Below are 18,959 nucleotides of genomic sequence, written 5' to 3' on the forward strand. Positions count from 1 at the left end.
GATATGGTCATAGGGTGACTCCTGATATTTGGAATGTTAGATGTAAAATATTTGTATATTTTGGCACTATTTTTCTTGTTAATTATTTTTATTAATGTTTGTATTTGTGATAGCCCGTCCCGAATTATTTGTACCATTAGTGTGAAATGACGATTTTGCCCCTAGACTTTATTTAGCGTTGTAAGGTGTTGTTTGAATTGTTTTTGTTTGTGGGCTGCCATCTGGACCTCACCCACACACACTTACACCCGTGGACCCTCTCTCTCTTCTCTCTCTCTCGAATTTTCTTCCATTTTATTCCCTTTCCTTTGCAAGTGTACGGACGCACTTCGAAGCCAACTTTCCACACACAGATCGACATCGAGGAGTTTCCTTTTGTGTTCCTTGTGAGATCAGGAGCTCATCCATACCCTTAAATCGACGTGAAACCTTCGAAAACCCGAGAACCAGGGAACCCCGAATTGGAGCATTGTTCATACACACGTGATCGTGAGGATTTTAGAAGTTTTTAAGGTTGTAGGGAGCTTTAAAACCTTTTCATGAAGCTCGGAGAACAATTTTGAAGTGTTTTGGATGTCGGGAAGCCCAGTTTCAGGGAGTTGCAGGTTTGGCCGGAATATCGTGAGTTTTTCCGGCGAGATTCCGTTGGTTTTGGGTCCTCAAAGTGGTAAGGTTTTGTTCTACTCTTTGTAAGCTTCATTTTGGTACCAATTTCATGGAATTTGGTTGAGAAATGAAGAAGATATTGAAGTATGAAAATTTTCCTAGTTTCCGCCGAAATTCAAGTTGCAGACGGCGGCGGACGGCGGTGACCGGGGAGGCTTATTGGAGAAGGAGGAGAATATTCCGTCTGAGTTAACGGAATATTCTAACAGCATCAGGTAACGGCTGTTAACGTCTGTTAGGGTTTGAACAAAATATTCCCTAACGCCGTTAGGGTTCCACATGGGTGCTAGGCACGTGCTCGCGCGTGATTGGCGCGTCTGGCCGTGCCTTGGCTGGCACGTGGGGGCGCGTGAGGCTTCAGAAAATTATTTTAAAAATATAGGGGTGTTCGTGGGATTGAGTAGATCACGTTGGCATATCCAAACACCCCATTTGAGCAATGTGTGAGAAGTTATTACCTAACGTTGGTTTTGCGCGTTAAATTGACATTTTTATAGTTGTTTCACATATAGGTGAGGACTATCCGGAAGATGAGCATAGCCATGCGAGGCTTGGGGCTTACGATCCTTCTACGTATCAGTGAGTGGGCTTTTGTTTTCAGTATATGTATATATTGATTGGTATCTTTCCAAAAATTACATTTTAAACGGTTTTATAATTGAAATGCCATGTCAAATATCGTCGTTATTATTATTGTGATTGTGTTGGTTACGCTTTGATGCCGCGGACGCTTAGGTAAGTCAGGTGAGTATATTGTTAGTGATAGATGTGGTGTTGATGAAATTGAGTTATAACTTATATTCCTGCACCTCGGTGATTGTGCTCTGCCAGAGTAGGGCCTAGCCTTCACGTGATCGTTCACCTCCCGCACTATATGCTCACCTTGGATCCAAGGCAGGTGCCAGCCTGTCGTATAGACCACTATAGGTGGTTCCGACTCGTAGATGACCTGCGATACGTCGCACAGCCTTCACGTGATCGTAGCACTGAGCATAATTAGATACACCAGCTTGTCGTAAAGACCATTATAGGTGGTTCCGACTCGTGTGCAGGATAGTGGTTGAGGAGCTATAGATTCAGCCGTACATGTCACTTTAGGTGACTCCGACTGACGTACTGATATTATCGGCATATTATGATTGTTTTATCTCACCTGCTTGATGCTTATACTGTGTGATTGAATATTCTGACGCGGCATATTCTGGCATGGCATATTTGAGCTTTATTGTTTTAGCATGATTTGATATACAAGTACGTATGGTATTTTCTGGAAAGTATACAGGTTTTACAGAGAGGGGTTATAACTTTGAGAATGAAATGGGTTTGAAAAACTTTGTTTTTTTTGCCCACTCATATTTTCTGTTTTGCGCCCCTCCAGGTTTTAGGTAGCGAGGACATGGGTGACGGAAGAGGCATCGCAACATTTCTGACAGAGCACCCTCCATGTAGGATTTTCTAGTTATCACTTGTGTAGTGTTTGTTTATTCTGGACTGCACCTAGGATACTTGAGCTCCTACTTTGCATTTTTCCTTCCGTGTTTGTCACTAGCACTCACTGAACTTTTTATTGTAAATTATCTTGTTGACTTTTTTTTTTTCTCGTATTTTCACTCTCTTGCTTCCGCACTATGCACTTGGCTACGTCACCCTCACGTGACGGCCATCACTCTCCAAATTTTGATCAGGGTGTGTCAGTATTAGCCAATACTTGAAATTTATTAATTTGGTTTTTTTTTTTAAGTACCAATTAATTGAAAACGAATACGGATTCTCGTTTTTTTTTTATTATTAACAAGGGTGATGTCGGTTAAGACCGTTACTAGTTTGAATATTTTATTTATTTAATTGTTATCTGACGTCGGTTTAGGTATATTTTATTTATTTAATTTTATCACAATGTCGGTTAGAACCGACAGTTGGGTGAATATATTATAATTAAGTTTCTAATTAACATCACTTTAAACCGAAGTAATGTTCAAGTATACGTCGCTTTAAACCGACATAAATGTCAGTGTCGCTTTTAAACGACGCTGCGTAGTGGCGGATTAAGCGAACAAACCGACACTAAAGGCCTTTTGTGACGCTAGCATTAGTGTCGCTATTCCAATCTAACATTACATTGTTTTATGTCAAATTTTTGCCAAATTTCAGACAGAAATTGGGTTCTTGTCAGTTTTTGCTTCGCCGGTGAGAGCCTATATTGTAGTAGTGATACAAAGTGATTGGAAAGATTGACCATTGGGAGCAAATTTGGGCTTGAACCTTGGGTTTGGGGTGTTATAAGTAATATATATATATTTTTGGATTTAATTAATTTTTTTATTTTCATCAGACTCATCCTTTCAGATGAAGTCTGAGAGCATTTAAGAACGTATGAAAAAGTTTGAGGAAAAGAGGAAGCCACACACATTCACCTCCCAAAAACATGCATGTTGTGAATAGGTATATGATTACTATAAATACATGCATTTACATATCATTCAAACAATTGAAAATCATCTATCTTTCCATTCAAAGCATACTGAGAGAACCACAAAGATATTTGCCAGAAGTCTAGTTTTCCAATGTTGGAATCTCGACACATCCATCGAATTACATGCACAAAGTAGGGATGAAATTCTGGTTCAAGGATATTGCAGTATGCAAGCCTCGATCACTGTTCTTACCTGTTTAATATTAATTTCATTTTTTTCATACTCTGCCAAAATATTAAGTTGCATTTATATTTTATTAGCATATATATTCAAATTTATTTCTATATAAATTTATCATTGATTGTTGATAAATATCCAACAATTATCACATTGTGATGAATGAAAGAGTTATTGAACTCTCTCCACTTTCTCTCTCGTCTTTAGCTTCTCTACTACTCTTCATTCAAGTTCTTGATTTCTTCATAGTTGACATGGTATCTTCGCCGATCATGGCCAAAGTTGTTGGTTGATGATCCTCATGCTTCCGCTACTTTAATTTCCTGGTAGTGTCATCATCGTTGTTGTTTACTTCTGTAAGTTGGTGGGTGAAACCCTAGACTACGAACAAGAAAACCCAAAAGGGTTCACCAACTACTAGACCTTGGCTCTTGATACCACTTGAAGGAAAATATTTGAAATACCAAGTTCATTAAGCAACATAATGCATGCATTTAACGATTAAATGGCGGAAGAAAACTTCTATGCACTTTAAAACAAAACTTAAACCATGAAATTCAAAGCCTAGTAGTGGTGGTGAACCAAGACTCAACTCTAAGCACAAATAGGGTTGAGATTTGTTTATACTCTTAGAGTTCCTCTGTGCATGAGCAAAGGCTAATCACCCATGAGAGGGCTTCATTCCTCTCATTGAGTTAGGACTCCATGACCTTCATCTTCATCTTGTAGTCTCCTTGGATTCTTGGATTTGGATGCTTGAATGATTCTCCAAAAGTCCACAAAATTAGAAACCTCTAAGTTTTGACACCAAGGATGGTGAAGGAAGAAGATGAACGATTGTGGAAGATCAAAATGCTAGCATAGCTTTCCCATGGTGGCCGGCCTAATGAAGAAAAAGAGAGAGAAATGTTTCCTCTCTTTAGGCTCTAGAAACCCTAACGAAGGATGGAACTATAAAGTTGCCCTTATACCTTATTCTAAGCAAGTTGTAAACTTTTATTAAGTGAGCCATCACTCCCTTCCTCTAGGCTGGTTTTGGCTTTCATTTTTGGGTTGATTTCCATTTTGTTTTGATTTTCATACAACTTAAACTCAATGGGCCTTATGAACCAAAACTCATTTCGGGGCCGAAACTTGAAACTGACATAAAGCCTAATACGAACCTTTGGTATTGATTAATTAACATTTTAATTAATCCTTACTATATGCAATTAAACTATTTAATTGTCCATACTCATCTTCGTTACTTTCTTCAATCATTACCCTACACGGTGTGTGATCCATAGGTTTCTTTTAGAGAGGCACTAGGCAATTAGAACTCATTCCAAATCGATTGTGAATTGAGACTTACTTTCAATTCTCCCTTTAGTGATTATACACCTTTAAGGCTTCCACAAGTCATGAGTGACACATAGCAGTATGTCATGGCTACCCTAGCTAATCAGAAGAGGTTAGAGAACCTATTTAGTTTGGGATAACAAATGCAATACGATCTTTCTCTAAAACAATACTCTTGGGTCACATTGTTTGGTTTGATAGTTTATTCAAGTCTACTATCCAATGTGATTCTCTTCCTTATATGATTACCTTGAATGTGATTTAGAACAGCTTCCTAAATCTCATTCATACTTTGGCCAGAAATTCTTAATCATATCGTAGAGTATTCTCCCTTAATGGTTTAAAGGTTAAAGATCTTTAGTTACGCATTCACCTGCCTCTATGGTTAAATGGCTTAACCCCAACTATGTCGTTTACACCCTTTGATGAAGTGCCTTTTGAAGGAAGATTTGTGAAAAACAAGTTCATTTGAGCAACATCAACAACATGCAATTAACAATTAAAAGGCGGAATCATGTTTATATGCACTCAAAAACAAAACTTAACCCATGAACTTCAAAGCCTAGTAGATAGGTGAACCAAGACTCAACTCAAAACAAAGTGAGTTGAGAAATCAATACCTTTGTAGATTCCTCTTTGCATAAGCAAAGGCTAATCACCCAAAGAGAGGGCCTTCATTCCTTGCATCTTAGATCCATGGATTTGGATGGATGAAAAGGTTTCTCCAAGTTCCCAAAATTGAGAACCTCTAAGTCTCCACACCAAGGTAAGATTGGAGAAGAAATTAGTGACCTTGAGGAAGTAAGATTGCTAGATGTTTTCCTCAAGAGTGGCCGGCCATTTTTGAGAGAAAGGAGAGTTTGTTCTCATCTTTACTCCTTATAAAAACCCTAAGGATGAAATGGCTATAAAGATGTCTTTATACCACCTCACAATGGAGTGGCAAACTTGCAATTAAGCCAAGTTCACTACCCTCCTCTAAATGGCCGAATTTAAGGGGATTTATTGGGCTATTTGGGCCTTTGTGAATCATTATTCATTAAGTTGTCATACAACTTAAGTCAATGGACTTGACGTTCGAAGCCCATTGGGCCTTAAGGTCCAAAACTATCCCGTGGTCTTTTAACGAACTTATTCGTTTGATTAATAATCATATTAATTAATCCTTGCCATAAATAATTAAACCATTTAATTATTCTTACTCATCTCCGTTGAATCTTCAATCTCTACCTTACATGGTGTACGATCCATTAGGTTCCTTTTAGCGAGGCAGTGGGCGATTCAAACTCTTTCAAATCGATTGTGAATTGAAACTTACTTTCAATTCTCCCGTTAGTGATAATACACTTTTAGAGCTTCCACAAACCATGGTTGACGCCTAGCAGCATGTCATGGTTACCCAAGCTAATCAGAAGAGGTGGAGAACCTATTCAGTTTTAGGATTACAAATGCAATACGGTCTTTCTCTAATACAATACTCTTGACCACATTGTTTGGTTTGATAATTTCTTCATGTCTACTATCCAATGTGAGTCTTGTGCTTATATGATTACCTTGAATGTGATCTGGAACGCATTCCAACATCTCATTCATACTCTGGCCAGAGATTCTAAATCATATCATAGAGTATTCTCCCTCAAACAGTTTGAAGGTTAGAGATCCCTTGTTGCGCATTCACTTGCCTCCATGGCTAAGTGGCTTAACCCCAACGATGCCGTGGACACCCTCCTGATGGAGTGACTTTGACATAATCAAAGATTAAGGACCTAACCACAAGACAACTGTGATGCCTCAGGTCAAAAGACTAATTTGCATTATCCCAACCATGAGTTCTCATGTGACATGAATATGAGAACTCTTCGTTGATCGTGTTCAGTGAACTCATTCTCTATTGAGCACCTACATGCTTGTCTTGGTGTCACTCACACCAATGACTCGAGACTAGTCACTCTCCCTGAGAGAAAACATAGCACGTACTGATCTTAACGGACTGTCAATGCCCAATTGACAATCCTATGATCAGGAACGTTTAGGATGTGTCAACGAAAGAATGGTCTCATGAATCTAACTTCTTTAGATCGCATTCTTCCAATCACATATTCCTTGGACTTATCGTTTAAGCATATAACATTTATACGAGACGGCTCAAACAATAATCTTTGCCCTTTACATTAAACTAGATTAGTTTAACATGTGAAATGTCCATAAAGTATCATCATATGATTGGTTTTAGGGCACATTTCCAACAATCTCCCACTTGCACTAGAGCCAATCAGCTTAGTCATCAGTGATGATACCTCTTCTGTAGTCATTTCATAAATGGCTGAGTAGTAGGCCTAGACAATGGATATCTATATGTTATCCATAGAAGCAACCTTGAGAATAACGACGTCACCATTATACATGATTCTCAATCATGTGGTTCAGTCTCTCATTTAAGTTCGGACCTTGATGAGACCTTGATTCCCTGGCTTGAGCTATCGCCCCATTAGTGTCATACACTTTCTGGTTGGAACCGAATGGAGAGTTCATAAATGAACTTTCCCATCCAAACAACAATGTTGTAAGCTTCTATATGGCAATATATTTTGCATACATGATGGAACACATTAAAGTCATTACTTTTAACGTTTCCACCCAAATATCTCTTTTAGTCATAATAAAGAGATATCTCATTATCACTTCATTCATAATGAAGAGATATTCTATGATGGATTAGATTCATAATCTAATACATTTACGCTTCCATTACGTTACTCTAATTCTTCCTCATTCTTGAGGAATCCATCCTTAGTATTTCTTAAATACCTAAGGATTCACTTGACAGTTGCCATGGTTCTGATCCTGGGCTTGCACTGATATCATCTTGTACCTTTCTAGGTACATCTTATATCAATGTTTTTCATACAATATGAAATACATAAATCACCTTTCTGCTTATGCATAAAGGATTCTATTTACGCATTATTTCTTTGGGAGTCAAAGGGTACATTCCCTTTGAGAATAACAACTTCCTAGTCTTACTAGAATTGTCATTCTAATTTAAGTTTATCATCAGATGAGAAACTTCCTAGCATCTCTTGTCTATTTTAGGGATTGATATAATCCAATTATATCTTGAAATATATCATTATAGATTTCCATTCCATTATATAGACTATATCTCCCATATACTTTCTATCATTATAGAATGTTTAAAGTCATAACTTTAACGATGAAGAATTCCTTTCATTTTCAAAATTAATATATATCATGTATATATATTCAAATTTAGGAATACGATTAACTCCCACTAATCTTTTGTAAACCTAGTAAACAAAAGATTCATTTACATCTTTATAAGAAATCAAACAATTGATCTTTTCTCATAAGACGCTTATAGCTCCCACTAGCTTGCTAAGATCCATTTCCTTGAGTATATATCGTATATACACTCAATGTAGTCATAAGGATTTTCATTCTTATTTCTTTCGAATTAAGAGGTGCAACTCTATGACATAGTCATAAAGTTCAAACCATTCAACTGAGACGGTTTATAAATCCTTCTGGACTACCTTGGAGCTTGTGGTATAGGAACTAGGTTGTCTTAGAAGTATATATCATATATATATATGGGTAATTGATAATGTCCAACGAACTAAATCTTATTCATGTTCATTCTTCTCCTAATGGAGAAATTCATTATTTTACGATGCTACTTTCCTTGATATTTTTCAAGGAAATTAATCTAAAGTGTTACTTTTTCCTTGGATCAAATCTAAGGAGGTAAATACTTTAGACGTCTTACTCATCTACTTACATTTCTTGAATTCTTTGAAACCTTTTGCAAAGTATTCGGATTTGTGTTTATTCAAAATAAACTATAGTCCAACCGAGAGTGATCTTCGGTGAATGTCATACAACATGAGTAGTATTATGTTGTGGACAAGTGCCACTAACATCTAAGTGAATTAACCTCAACAACTTTGTGATTCTTTCTTCTTTCCAAAAGAATAAAGATTCGAACATTTCGCCTCTATACAATTTTAACAAGAAGGCATTGGATCCGGATCTAACGATCCAAAGCATCCATCTATTACCAACTCGTAATTTATGTTTTAGAGGTGTCACAACTCAGTGGGATTAGTCACTACCTTGCAACCTTTTGGGTTTTAAGCATCGTTATATTCTTAAACAGTTAACACTACCACATCATCTCTACTATAGAGACAATTAATTAGATTACCATAATCTAATCATTCATTAATAAAGAACAATGTTTTGTCAAACAAAACATTCATCCATCTCTACAATAGTGACGGAATTAAGTTCCTTAAAATTGGGACGTAAAGACAATCTTTGGTTTTTCCAATTTCTTTGGTAGTTCATATGAGGAAGTAAGTACAATCCGCTTTCGCAGAGATCTATATTTGATTCACGTTTCGAATGTGAAGTACTTTCTCTTCTCTCATTTATCTTCTACTTCTTATTAGCCACACTTTTACAACGATTGTGAAACATAGTTGCTAATACAGAATCATGTATTCAAGTAGAAGAACCAACTGTTTTGAATTATTCAAGAACATTTTACAACACCTTCGAAAGGTGTGTTCTTGACACTTGCAAGACATTTCTTGCAAATACCCCTTCCAATGTCCATCCTTTCATAAAGAAAGTTTGTTCCCTTGGAGTTATTTTTGCTTTCTTCATTTGACTTCCCTTTTGACTACAATAGTCATGGTCCCTAAACTCCCACTATCTCTCTTGAAACTTATTTCAAATGTGTTATACACATCAAACGATTTGGAGAGCGTGCGGTTATTGTTCACTATATAGTTTACAATAAACTTAGTGAACCATTAGGATAGGGACACAAAGGTGAAGTCCTTGCCTAGTTTCCGTCTCGTTAAGTGTTTTGACACTTCAACATTCAATGATTCAAAATCATCATAAGTCCATGTTGATGGACTATTTTTGTCAACCAACCATTATGTTCTCAACATAATTACAAACTTTCAAGAGTTGTTCAAGGCAACTCTCATTTCTTCATACAACAATTTGTAAGTGAAGAATCATGGCACATAAAGTGTCCATGCCCTTGTGCTTACTTCTCAAGTTCCTTGTTCGTGTAACAAAGAGACAAGCACTAGAGTTTGCATTGTCCTCTTCATGGTAGACTTATCTAACATGTTCTTCCATTGATACATTATCAATAGGAAGATTGTGAGGATGAGACTACTTAGGCACTTTTACAATCCATTCAAGACAATCTATGGGATTGTGGTACCAAGTTCGGAAACTAAAGCGTTCGGTTTTTCTTTGTCAAGTTTTGGATAGCGTTTTGCAAATATATTGGTAAACAAATACATAACGAATATAAATTGATTGATTTTAAGCTATTTGATCCGGGTCTTTAAATCAAAATAGCACCACCCACTATTTTTAGCAAATTCCATATCCCTCATCGGAATTCGAGAGTTTTGTTGAACTCTTAGCGGGGTATGGGAGACTCACCATTACCAAGCCCACCTCACGATGATACGATATCGGTTAGCAAAAATAATGATGAGAGAATAACACTTTACTCATTTACAACTCTTGTAATTACCCATCTAGTTTGGCCTCTAGAGAATGTGGCCTCACGATGATACGATATCGGCACCATTGCACTTAGTTAAGTTATTCCCACCATGCTTAGTTCATGAAGGGGTTCAAGAATAGCCTCACAATGATATGATATCGGCCATCCTCGTTGCCTACACTTACCTCATCATATGTTTATGGACTCCTCCTGAGTGTAAGCATGCACTTTGTACTCCCCCATGATAGGGTGAAGCCGGTGTACAAGTCACAAACGATTGGAGCCCATCACGGTGGAAGGCCACGAAGAGATATTCAAAGCATCTCTCGCTTATCAACTTAATAATGGTTTGTTAAGGGTTTTAGGTCTCATCACATATAAACATACATTTTAATCCAATTAAAACATTTTGGTCCTATTACAACTATTGGTCCATATGATTGATTTAGTAGTATATAATACTCCCACTATGCTTTTAAAACGATTTTTAAAGCAAGACTATATGGTACTACTAACATAAGATTTGCATTCTTTGATGGACTATATAGTTGCCTTAGGGCCTTAGGATGACTATGAACCTTTGATTCGATTCAACACGAGCCTAGTGTTGAATCTCGGTCTAGGGATGGTGATTGATTTTAGTTACGTGTTTAATCACATTAAGGCGTGTTGTCTTATTGGGCGTTGGACCCAACTACTCCAATTTCATGCATATCGAATAAAACAAGAAAGGAGTACTTCAAAGTAAATAAGAGCTTATGCTCTTTTACAACAATTGATCAAATCAAATTACTTTAAAGTAAAGAAGAGCTTATGCTCTTTTACAACAATTGATCATATCAAATTACAACCAAAATTTAATCTACACATTCCCATGGTTCAAACAAATTTGAAACGGCCTTTCACATAGCTCAATTATCGTAGGCTTAGGTTCATAATCACCCTTTCTTTAATTAATTAACGCTTTAACTAATTAAACTTAAATGCAACATTTTCATTTGGTTTTTGTATCCATAGAATTGATTTAAATGGAGCTAAATGAAATGAAAATCCAATTCTCATTTAAAGAGACAAAACAATTTTGTTCTCTACCTAATTTGGGCCAAAATGCTATGACCTCAACTTTTGGGCCATTTTGCAAAACTTAAACTTTTGGGGTCACTTTGTAAAAACACAAAAGTCCACTACTTCATGTAATTACAACTAGAAACCAAAAATTTCCACAAAAGCTAAAACTTCATTAAAGGAGCAAAACAATTTGTCCTTTTAGTGATTTTGGACCTTTACGTAAAAACGTAAACTTTTGGGTCAAACTACAAATACACAAAAGTATCAAAACTTTATGTAATTGCATCAAAGCCCCACAAGGACCCTAATTGAGTAGGGTGGCCGGCCATTGAAGCAAAGTATTAAAAAAAATTTCAAAGTTTTTGTAAGTGGGGTGTGTGAAATGGAATAAATCATTACACACCTACCCACTAAAATTTCTTTAATTTTTCAAAACAAATATCTAAGATATTTAAACATAAGAAATATTTCAAAACAAAAACTTTATGAAATAAATCAAAACTTTGAATCAAAACACCAAACCTTTTGTTCTTGGCAAGAACATATCAAGAACAATGAAGAACATCCATGAAAACCCATAAGAGCTCTATGAACATTCTTCACCCAAAAACATACCAAAATCACTCAAACTTTAGGGAAATAACATACAACCATACTAGGGTACATAGGGGTTCCAAAAGTCACTTTAAAACACTTTTAACAAGTCAAACAAGAACCCAAAAATCCACCCTTTGGATTTGGCCGAATTTCCCCAAAAACATGGCACCAAATTTTAGCTCCAAAATTCATGCTCATATGAACTACATCTACAACATTTGAGATGGCAAATTTTCTAACAAAATTTACATTCAAAGAAGCAAGAATAAAGCTTGTAACAATTACAACATTCAAATCACAAACTATGAACTACAAAACCCAAAAGGATTCACCAACTACTAGACCTAGGCTCTTGATACCACTTGAAGGAAGATTTGTGAAAAACAAGTTCATTTGAGCAACATCAACAACATGCAATTAACAATTAAAAGGCGGAATCATGTTTATATGCACTCAAAAACAAAACTTAACCCATGAACTTCAAAGCCTAGTAGATAGGTGAACCAAGACTCAACTCAAAACAAAGTGAGTTGAGAAATCAATACCTTTGTAGATTCCTCTTTGCATAAGCAAAGGCTAATCACCCAAAGAGAGGGCCTTCATTCCTTGCATCTTAGATCCATGGATTTGGATGGATGAAAAGGTTTCTCCAAGTTCCCAAAATTGAGAACCTCTAAGTCTCCACACCAAGGTAAGATTGGAGAAGAAATGAGTGACCTTGAGGAAGTAAGATTGCTAGATGTTTTCCTCAAGAGTGGCCGGCCATTTTTGAGAGAAAGGAGAGTTTGTTCTCATCTTTACTCCTTAGAAAAACCCTAAGGATGAAATGGCTATAAAGATGTCTTTATACCACCTCACAATGGAGTGGCAAACTTGCAATTAAGCCAAGTTCACTACCCTCCTCTAAATGGCCGAATTTAAGGGGATTTATTGGGCTATTTGGGCCTTTGTGAATCATTATTCATTAAGTTGTCATACAACTTAAGTCAATGGACTTGACGTTCGAAGCCCATTGGGCCTTAAGGTCCAAAACTATCCCGTGGTCTTTTAACGAACTTATTCGTTTGATTAATAATCATATTAATTAATCCTTGCCATAAATAATTAAACCATTTAATTATTCTTACTCATCTCCGTTGAATCTTCAATCTCTACCTTACACGGTGTACGATCCATTAGGTTCCTTTTAGCGAGGCAGTGGGCGATTCAAACTCTTTCAAATCGATTGTGAATTGAAACTTACTTTCAATTCTCCCGTTAGTGATAATACACTTTTAGGGCTTCCACAAACCATGGTTGACGCTTAGCAGCATGTCATGGTTACCCAAGCTAATCAGAAGAGGTGGAGAACCTATTCAGTTTTAGGATTACAAATGTAATACGGTCTTTCTCTAATACAATACTCTTGACCACATTGTTTGGTTTGATAGTTTATTCATGTCTACTATCCAATGTGAGTCTTGTGCTTATATGATTACCTTGAATGTGATCTGGAACGCATTCCAACATCTCATTCATACTCTGGCCAGAGATTCTAAATCATATCATAGAGTATTCTCCCTCAAACAGTTTGAAGGTTAGAGATCCCTTGTTGCGTATTCACTTGCCTCCATGGCTAAGTGGCTTAACCCCAACGATGCCGTGGACACCCTCCTGATGGAGTGACTTTGACATAATCAAAGATTAAGGACCTAACCACAAGACAACTGTGATGCCTCAGGTCAAAAGACTAATTTGCATTATCCCAACCATGAGTTCTCATGTGACATGAATATGAGAACTCTTCGTTGATCGTGTTTAGTGAACTCATTCTCTATTGAGCACCTACATGCTTGTCTTGGTGTCACTCACACCAATGACTCAAGACTAGTCACTCTCCCTGAGAGAAGACATAGCACGTACTGATCTTAACGGACTGTCAATGCCCAATTGACAATCCTATGATCAGGAACGTTTAGGATGTGTCAACGAAAGAATGGTCTCATGAATCTAACTTCTTTAGATCGCATTCTTCCAATCACATATTCCTTGGACTTATCGTTTAAGCATATAACATTTATATGAGACGGCTCAAACAATAATCTTTGCCCTTTACATTAAACTAGATTAGTTTAACATGTGAAATGTCCATAAAGTATCATCATATGATTGGTTTTAGGGCACATTTCCAACACCTTTAACACAGTCAAAGATCAATGACCTAATCATAAGACAACTATGATGCCTCAAGTTAAATGACTACTTTGCATTATCCCATCCATGAGTTCTAATGTGACATGAGTATGAGAACTCCTCGTTGATCGCGTTCATTGGACTCATTCTCTATTGAGCACCACATACTTGTCTTGGTGTTAGTCACACAAATGACTCGAGACTAGTCACTCTATCTGAGAGAAGACATAGCATGTACTAATCTTAACGAATCGTCAATGCCCAATTGGTAATCATGTGATCAAGAATGTTTAGGATATATGTACGAAAGAGAATGTCTCAAGAATCTAACTTTTTTAGATCACATTCTCCTAATTACATATTCCTTGGACTTATTGTTTAAGCGTATAACATTTATATGAGAAGGCATTAATCAATAATCTTTGTTTATATGAGACAGCTTTAAACAATAATTTTTGCCCTTATATTAAACTAGTTTAGTTTAACATAATGTCCATAATGTATCATCATATGATTTGGTTTAGGGCACATTTTCCAACACTTTCAAGCTCCTCACAAGTCATATATATGTTTTTCGTGACTTTCTTGGGGGCAGGCTTGGCATTAATTACCTATGCCCTTTTCTTTCCTCCTTTTGCTACTTTCACATACCAACCCTAATTTCCCGTGAAAATACTTTGTTAGCAACCTAATCCTTTCTGGCTCAACCTCTACGTCAAAGGGTTCGTCGCATCGTAACTCGGTAATGAGATATAAGTCTTTCTTTGTGAACCAGGTAAATTCACAACCTATTAAATAGGCCAGACCCTCTAGGTTTTTAACCTCTTGATTTTCCAATCTACGGAGTGACAACTCCTAGACCAATTCCCCACTGAAGGGCAATTCATCCACACGCTCAAGGTGGCCAAAGTAGGGTGCCATAAAGGCACCAAGTTGTGCCTCATTAAACTTATCCCTTGTCAATTTTAGCACAAAGAGGGCTTGGGAGAGGTTGTTAATCCTTCCCCTATAGGAATCTTCTTCTTGGGTTGCTAGTTGAATATCGTACATTGCTAAACATGTACACATAACAATACAAATACAAACAAATTCAACAATATATAACCTTACAACAACCTGACAACAAAATTTCATAGCTATCCATCTACTGTGACAAGGCATCATTTAGGGTTCCATCTTCAAAATTCACCAAATCTGAAATTGACGAAGCAGGAACAAATACAACGGTGGTTATCATGCAAGGACTCTAAACCCAACTCGAATGAAGTGAAAAACACGTGCTTTTGGTGGAACCGACTACATACCCTTGAATGCACATCCTTTATGTAGAACCGACTGCACACCCTTGAACCAAATTCTCCTTATTTTCTTAACTGCTATTTGGAATTGCAGTGAGGTTGGAGAAGACAAGCACGACACAACTACCACTGATGGAGAGTTTTGGGAGGAGAAGACAAATTTAAGAACGTTATTTTTTATGTCAGGGAGGGGGAGAGTTTAACTCCAACAAATTTTAAATTGATGCTGGGTACCGTTTTTATTAGTGACATGTCATTCATGACTCGGTTTCATCCTAACCTCATTTTGATGGATTGTTTTTTAGCCATCCATATTTGATCCAACAGACCATATTCGGTCCGCATGCAAGGTCCGCAAAATGCGGTCCACACCTTAGAAAACGCAATCATAATTAGGCCGAAAGGCTCTTGAACTACGTAGGCTTGGCCCAGCCCATGTAGGCTAAGCCCAATTTACGGGCATTGTTAGAGTTTCTAATATATAAACAAATGGAAGAAAGGGCTTATCTAATATCTGCCCCATAAACGGATTAAACTTTGAAGCTTTTGTTTTCTCTCTGACTCTCTCTCCGTCTCTCTGAGTTCGCACTCGGCAGGCCAATAGGCGATGGCGGCTGAGAGTCCGACGGACGAATCCAAACCCCATCTAATCTTCAGTTACGGCACACTCAAACAAGGCTTCCACAACCACAAACTAACCCAGGACCTCATCGACCGAAACGACGCCGTGTCCCTAGGCCCCTACGTCACCCAACACTCCTACCCTCTCGTTTGCGGACCCCACGGAATCCCCTACCTTATCAACCTCCCCGGGTCGGGCCACCGGATCAAGGGCGAGCTGTACTCTGTCTCGACCCTCGGACTCGCCCGGTTCGACGAGTTGGAGGGCACCAGCATCGGCCACTACGAGCGCCTCCCTATTCATGTAATCCATGGCAGCGGAGACGGCGTCGTTTCGGCTGAGGCTTATTTCGCACACAGGAGCTTTGGCCCTGCGATGTGGGAGAGAAATGGCAAGAAGGGTTTGAGCGAGTTCACGGAGAATGAGGCCAGAGGGTACGTGAAAAGACAAGATAGGCCATACCAGGGTCGCACCATTCTCGAGGACGTCCGACAATTTGTTTCCGGGAGTTAGGGGCAGTCTCGGAAATGTCTGACTTTTCAGCCGGTGGGGATGATTAGGTCACTTTATCTTGCTTTTCTGCATGAATTTGAGTAAATATAATTGAAGTTCAATTGTTATGAGTGATTTGCTATTGACTTGCATGTTATTGGCTATTGGTGATGTCACGTTTTGCAAGCAAGAGAAGAGATACCCATTGTTATTTGAGTTGCATCTTGTCATGTAGTACAGTTTTTACTTCTTAGATTGAATTGAGATGAGTTTATATTAATCTTAGCCATGTCATCTTATATCATGATGATATATATATGTATGATATATATATATATATGTGTGTGTATGAGCACCAAGAGCTGCAACGTTTAGCTAATGTGACATTCAGCCATAGATTCCAAATACTGCATTTTAATAGTGTATTCCAGGCATACATTCTAACAATATAATATTATATATTCTGAGCGACTCACTCATGAGTCATGAGTACTGTCAGCCGTACATTCTGTTGCCAGTCTCACATCAGTGAGGGAAGTCAACAAAGGTGACTTTAAATATAATTACTCTATTCTAACTAATACCGTAATATTTTGTAGTAAAACTCCATATTTGACAGATTAGGCAGGTGGTAAAGTTAAGGACAATATCCGTGTCGTTAAAGTGAGACCCCCTCGGCCAATCAATCTAAAATATTTCAACACATTCTTCAAGTAGCGATTTTCCTTGGCGTGATTTGTGTAATGTGCTATTACACGCTATACTAGTGAAAAAGAAAAAAAGGAATCATTATATTTGGAAGATAGGTAACCAATCTGAACTTTGAACCAAATCTCAAACCATGCAAATTAGGTCACTTGCAGTCCCCATCTTTAACAAGCAAATGAAGGCAGTCCTAAACTGAGTATAATCACAAGTCCACGAGGATGCCACTTCTAAAGTCATTTATAGCGATGTGTTAAAACGTTTATCAATCTGCATTTTCATTAGAGGTCAAGCCTGGCCTGTCGCCTGAGATTTAAGATTCCTCCCGTCCCCCCGAGAGTTGTACTGAGGAATGCTGAGACTGCAGAAGCAATTGCCGGTAAATTGTAAGTTGTTCTTCGTGTCTTTTGAGCCTATTGAATTTCCTGCATGCCTTTTCTGGTTTTTTGTGACTGGAATAATCACGGGAATCTTTTCAGAGTACTGAAGACTCAAATATGAACTTATTGTTTTATATCTTCTGATTTTCTTCCCCACTTTCTACAAGTCTTTATTTTCTTATTCTCCTTTTATCTCTTAAATTTGTACATAGAAAAATCGAACTTGCATTTCAAGACCATTAATATCAACTATAGTAACCGGTAGTTTACTGTTTGCATATGCACTTTCTTGATGCTCTTCAGCTATCCGTCACTATCTACAACCATCAACATATTTCTAGCCTTCGCCACACTCAAAGTGTGCTTCGCTTGCGCACCAAATTTTTCTACCTCCTGCTGCACGGCGTCCTTAGTCACTGTCCCATCCCCATGTCTGTCAAAAGGATAAGGCATTTGTTGCTATGCACACTCGATCATCGTGATAGTTGATGCAACTTCGAATAGTTTATTCGTATGTTGATTGATATACATTACACCAGGTGCAGTTTTCCCCACAGTTGAAGAAGGCCTTGCCAGCATGATGTCCTTCAGTCCCAGTTATGTCACATTTTCACTCTTTACCGCACCTACAAAATGCAAAAGGATAATTTTCGGTACATCAAACTTATACATCAATTTAATTTTCTCATCTTGAAGTGAATTTTACGAAAGGTATCATCCATGGTTTGTCACCTCACCGTGACAACCGTCAAGTTTTCGATTAAAAAAATAGCATGTGTCGCAGATGACCCATTTTCAGGACACTTTCACAAATTCAGGAGAGAAAACAAATTGAAATACCTCCCCGTAATCCTTATCATTTTATACAGTTTAGTTTGTTTGATTTAAACTTTATTCTTTCCTTGAAATTGATTTTCTACGTGTTAATGCTTGCAAAATCATGGGATGCAATGGGGGTAGGTTGTGGCTAAGGGAGGTCGGTTTAGGCGTGGTGGGTTTCCTGTGGGTTGTGCCGAGGTGGGTATGTGGTTATATGCATGGATTGGGTGGGTAGAGAAGGTCGTGGAAGTGGCAGTGGGACAATAGGCAAGCTAGTCTACATTGGCGGTGGTGGGTACGAGGACAGGTGAGGTCATGGAAACTTTCCTTTGAAATGAATCATGTGCGATGTTACAAGTTATTTTTTTTATGTAAACTTTACAGTGTTAAAGGGAGATGACAAGTCATGAATTCTGAAAATCAAGGTCCTATCACTCTTAATTTTTTCTTTAAAATTCTTAATGTATAAGTTCAGGTGATAAGCCATGTAGCAGACTTTGCTGGGAAGTGTTTAGGATTCCAAACAATATTCAACACAGATTAGTGGCAAGGCAATAGCAAAATTTTTTTAGAGAATATTTAGATGCAGAA

At 37.7% G+C, this 18,959-nt stretch overlaps 1 protein-coding gene across 1 annotated transcript; it reads left to right on the forward strand.

Annotated features, from left to right (window-relative positions):
• Positions 1 to 15,879: 15,879 nt before the first annotated feature.
• On the forward strand, positions 15,880 to 16,781 carry LOC137732417 (putative gamma-glutamylcyclotransferase At3g02910). Its single transcript, XM_068471726.1, has one exon. It carries the CDS (start codon positions 15,958 to 15,960, stop codon positions 16,483 to 16,485), a length of 528 nt encoding a protein of 175 aa, XP_068327827.1. The 5' UTR covers positions 15,880 to 15,957; the 3' UTR covers positions 16,486 to 16,781.
• The last annotated feature ends 2,178 nt before the right edge of the window (positions 16,782 to 18,959 follow it).

This window comes from Pyrus communis, chromosome 4 (genome assembly GCF_963583255.1).
Source record: "Pyrus communis chromosome 4, drPyrComm1.1, whole genome shotgun sequence".
NCBI lineage: Eukaryota > Viridiplantae > Streptophyta > Magnoliopsida > Rosales > Rosaceae > Pyrus > Pyrus communis.

What these genes read in the sequence shown, in the direction of transcription:
- LOC137732417 (XM_068471726.1), top strand. Translation starts at nt 15,958, where the DNA reads ATGGCGGCTGAGAGTCCGACGGACGAATCCAAACCCCATCTAATCTTC.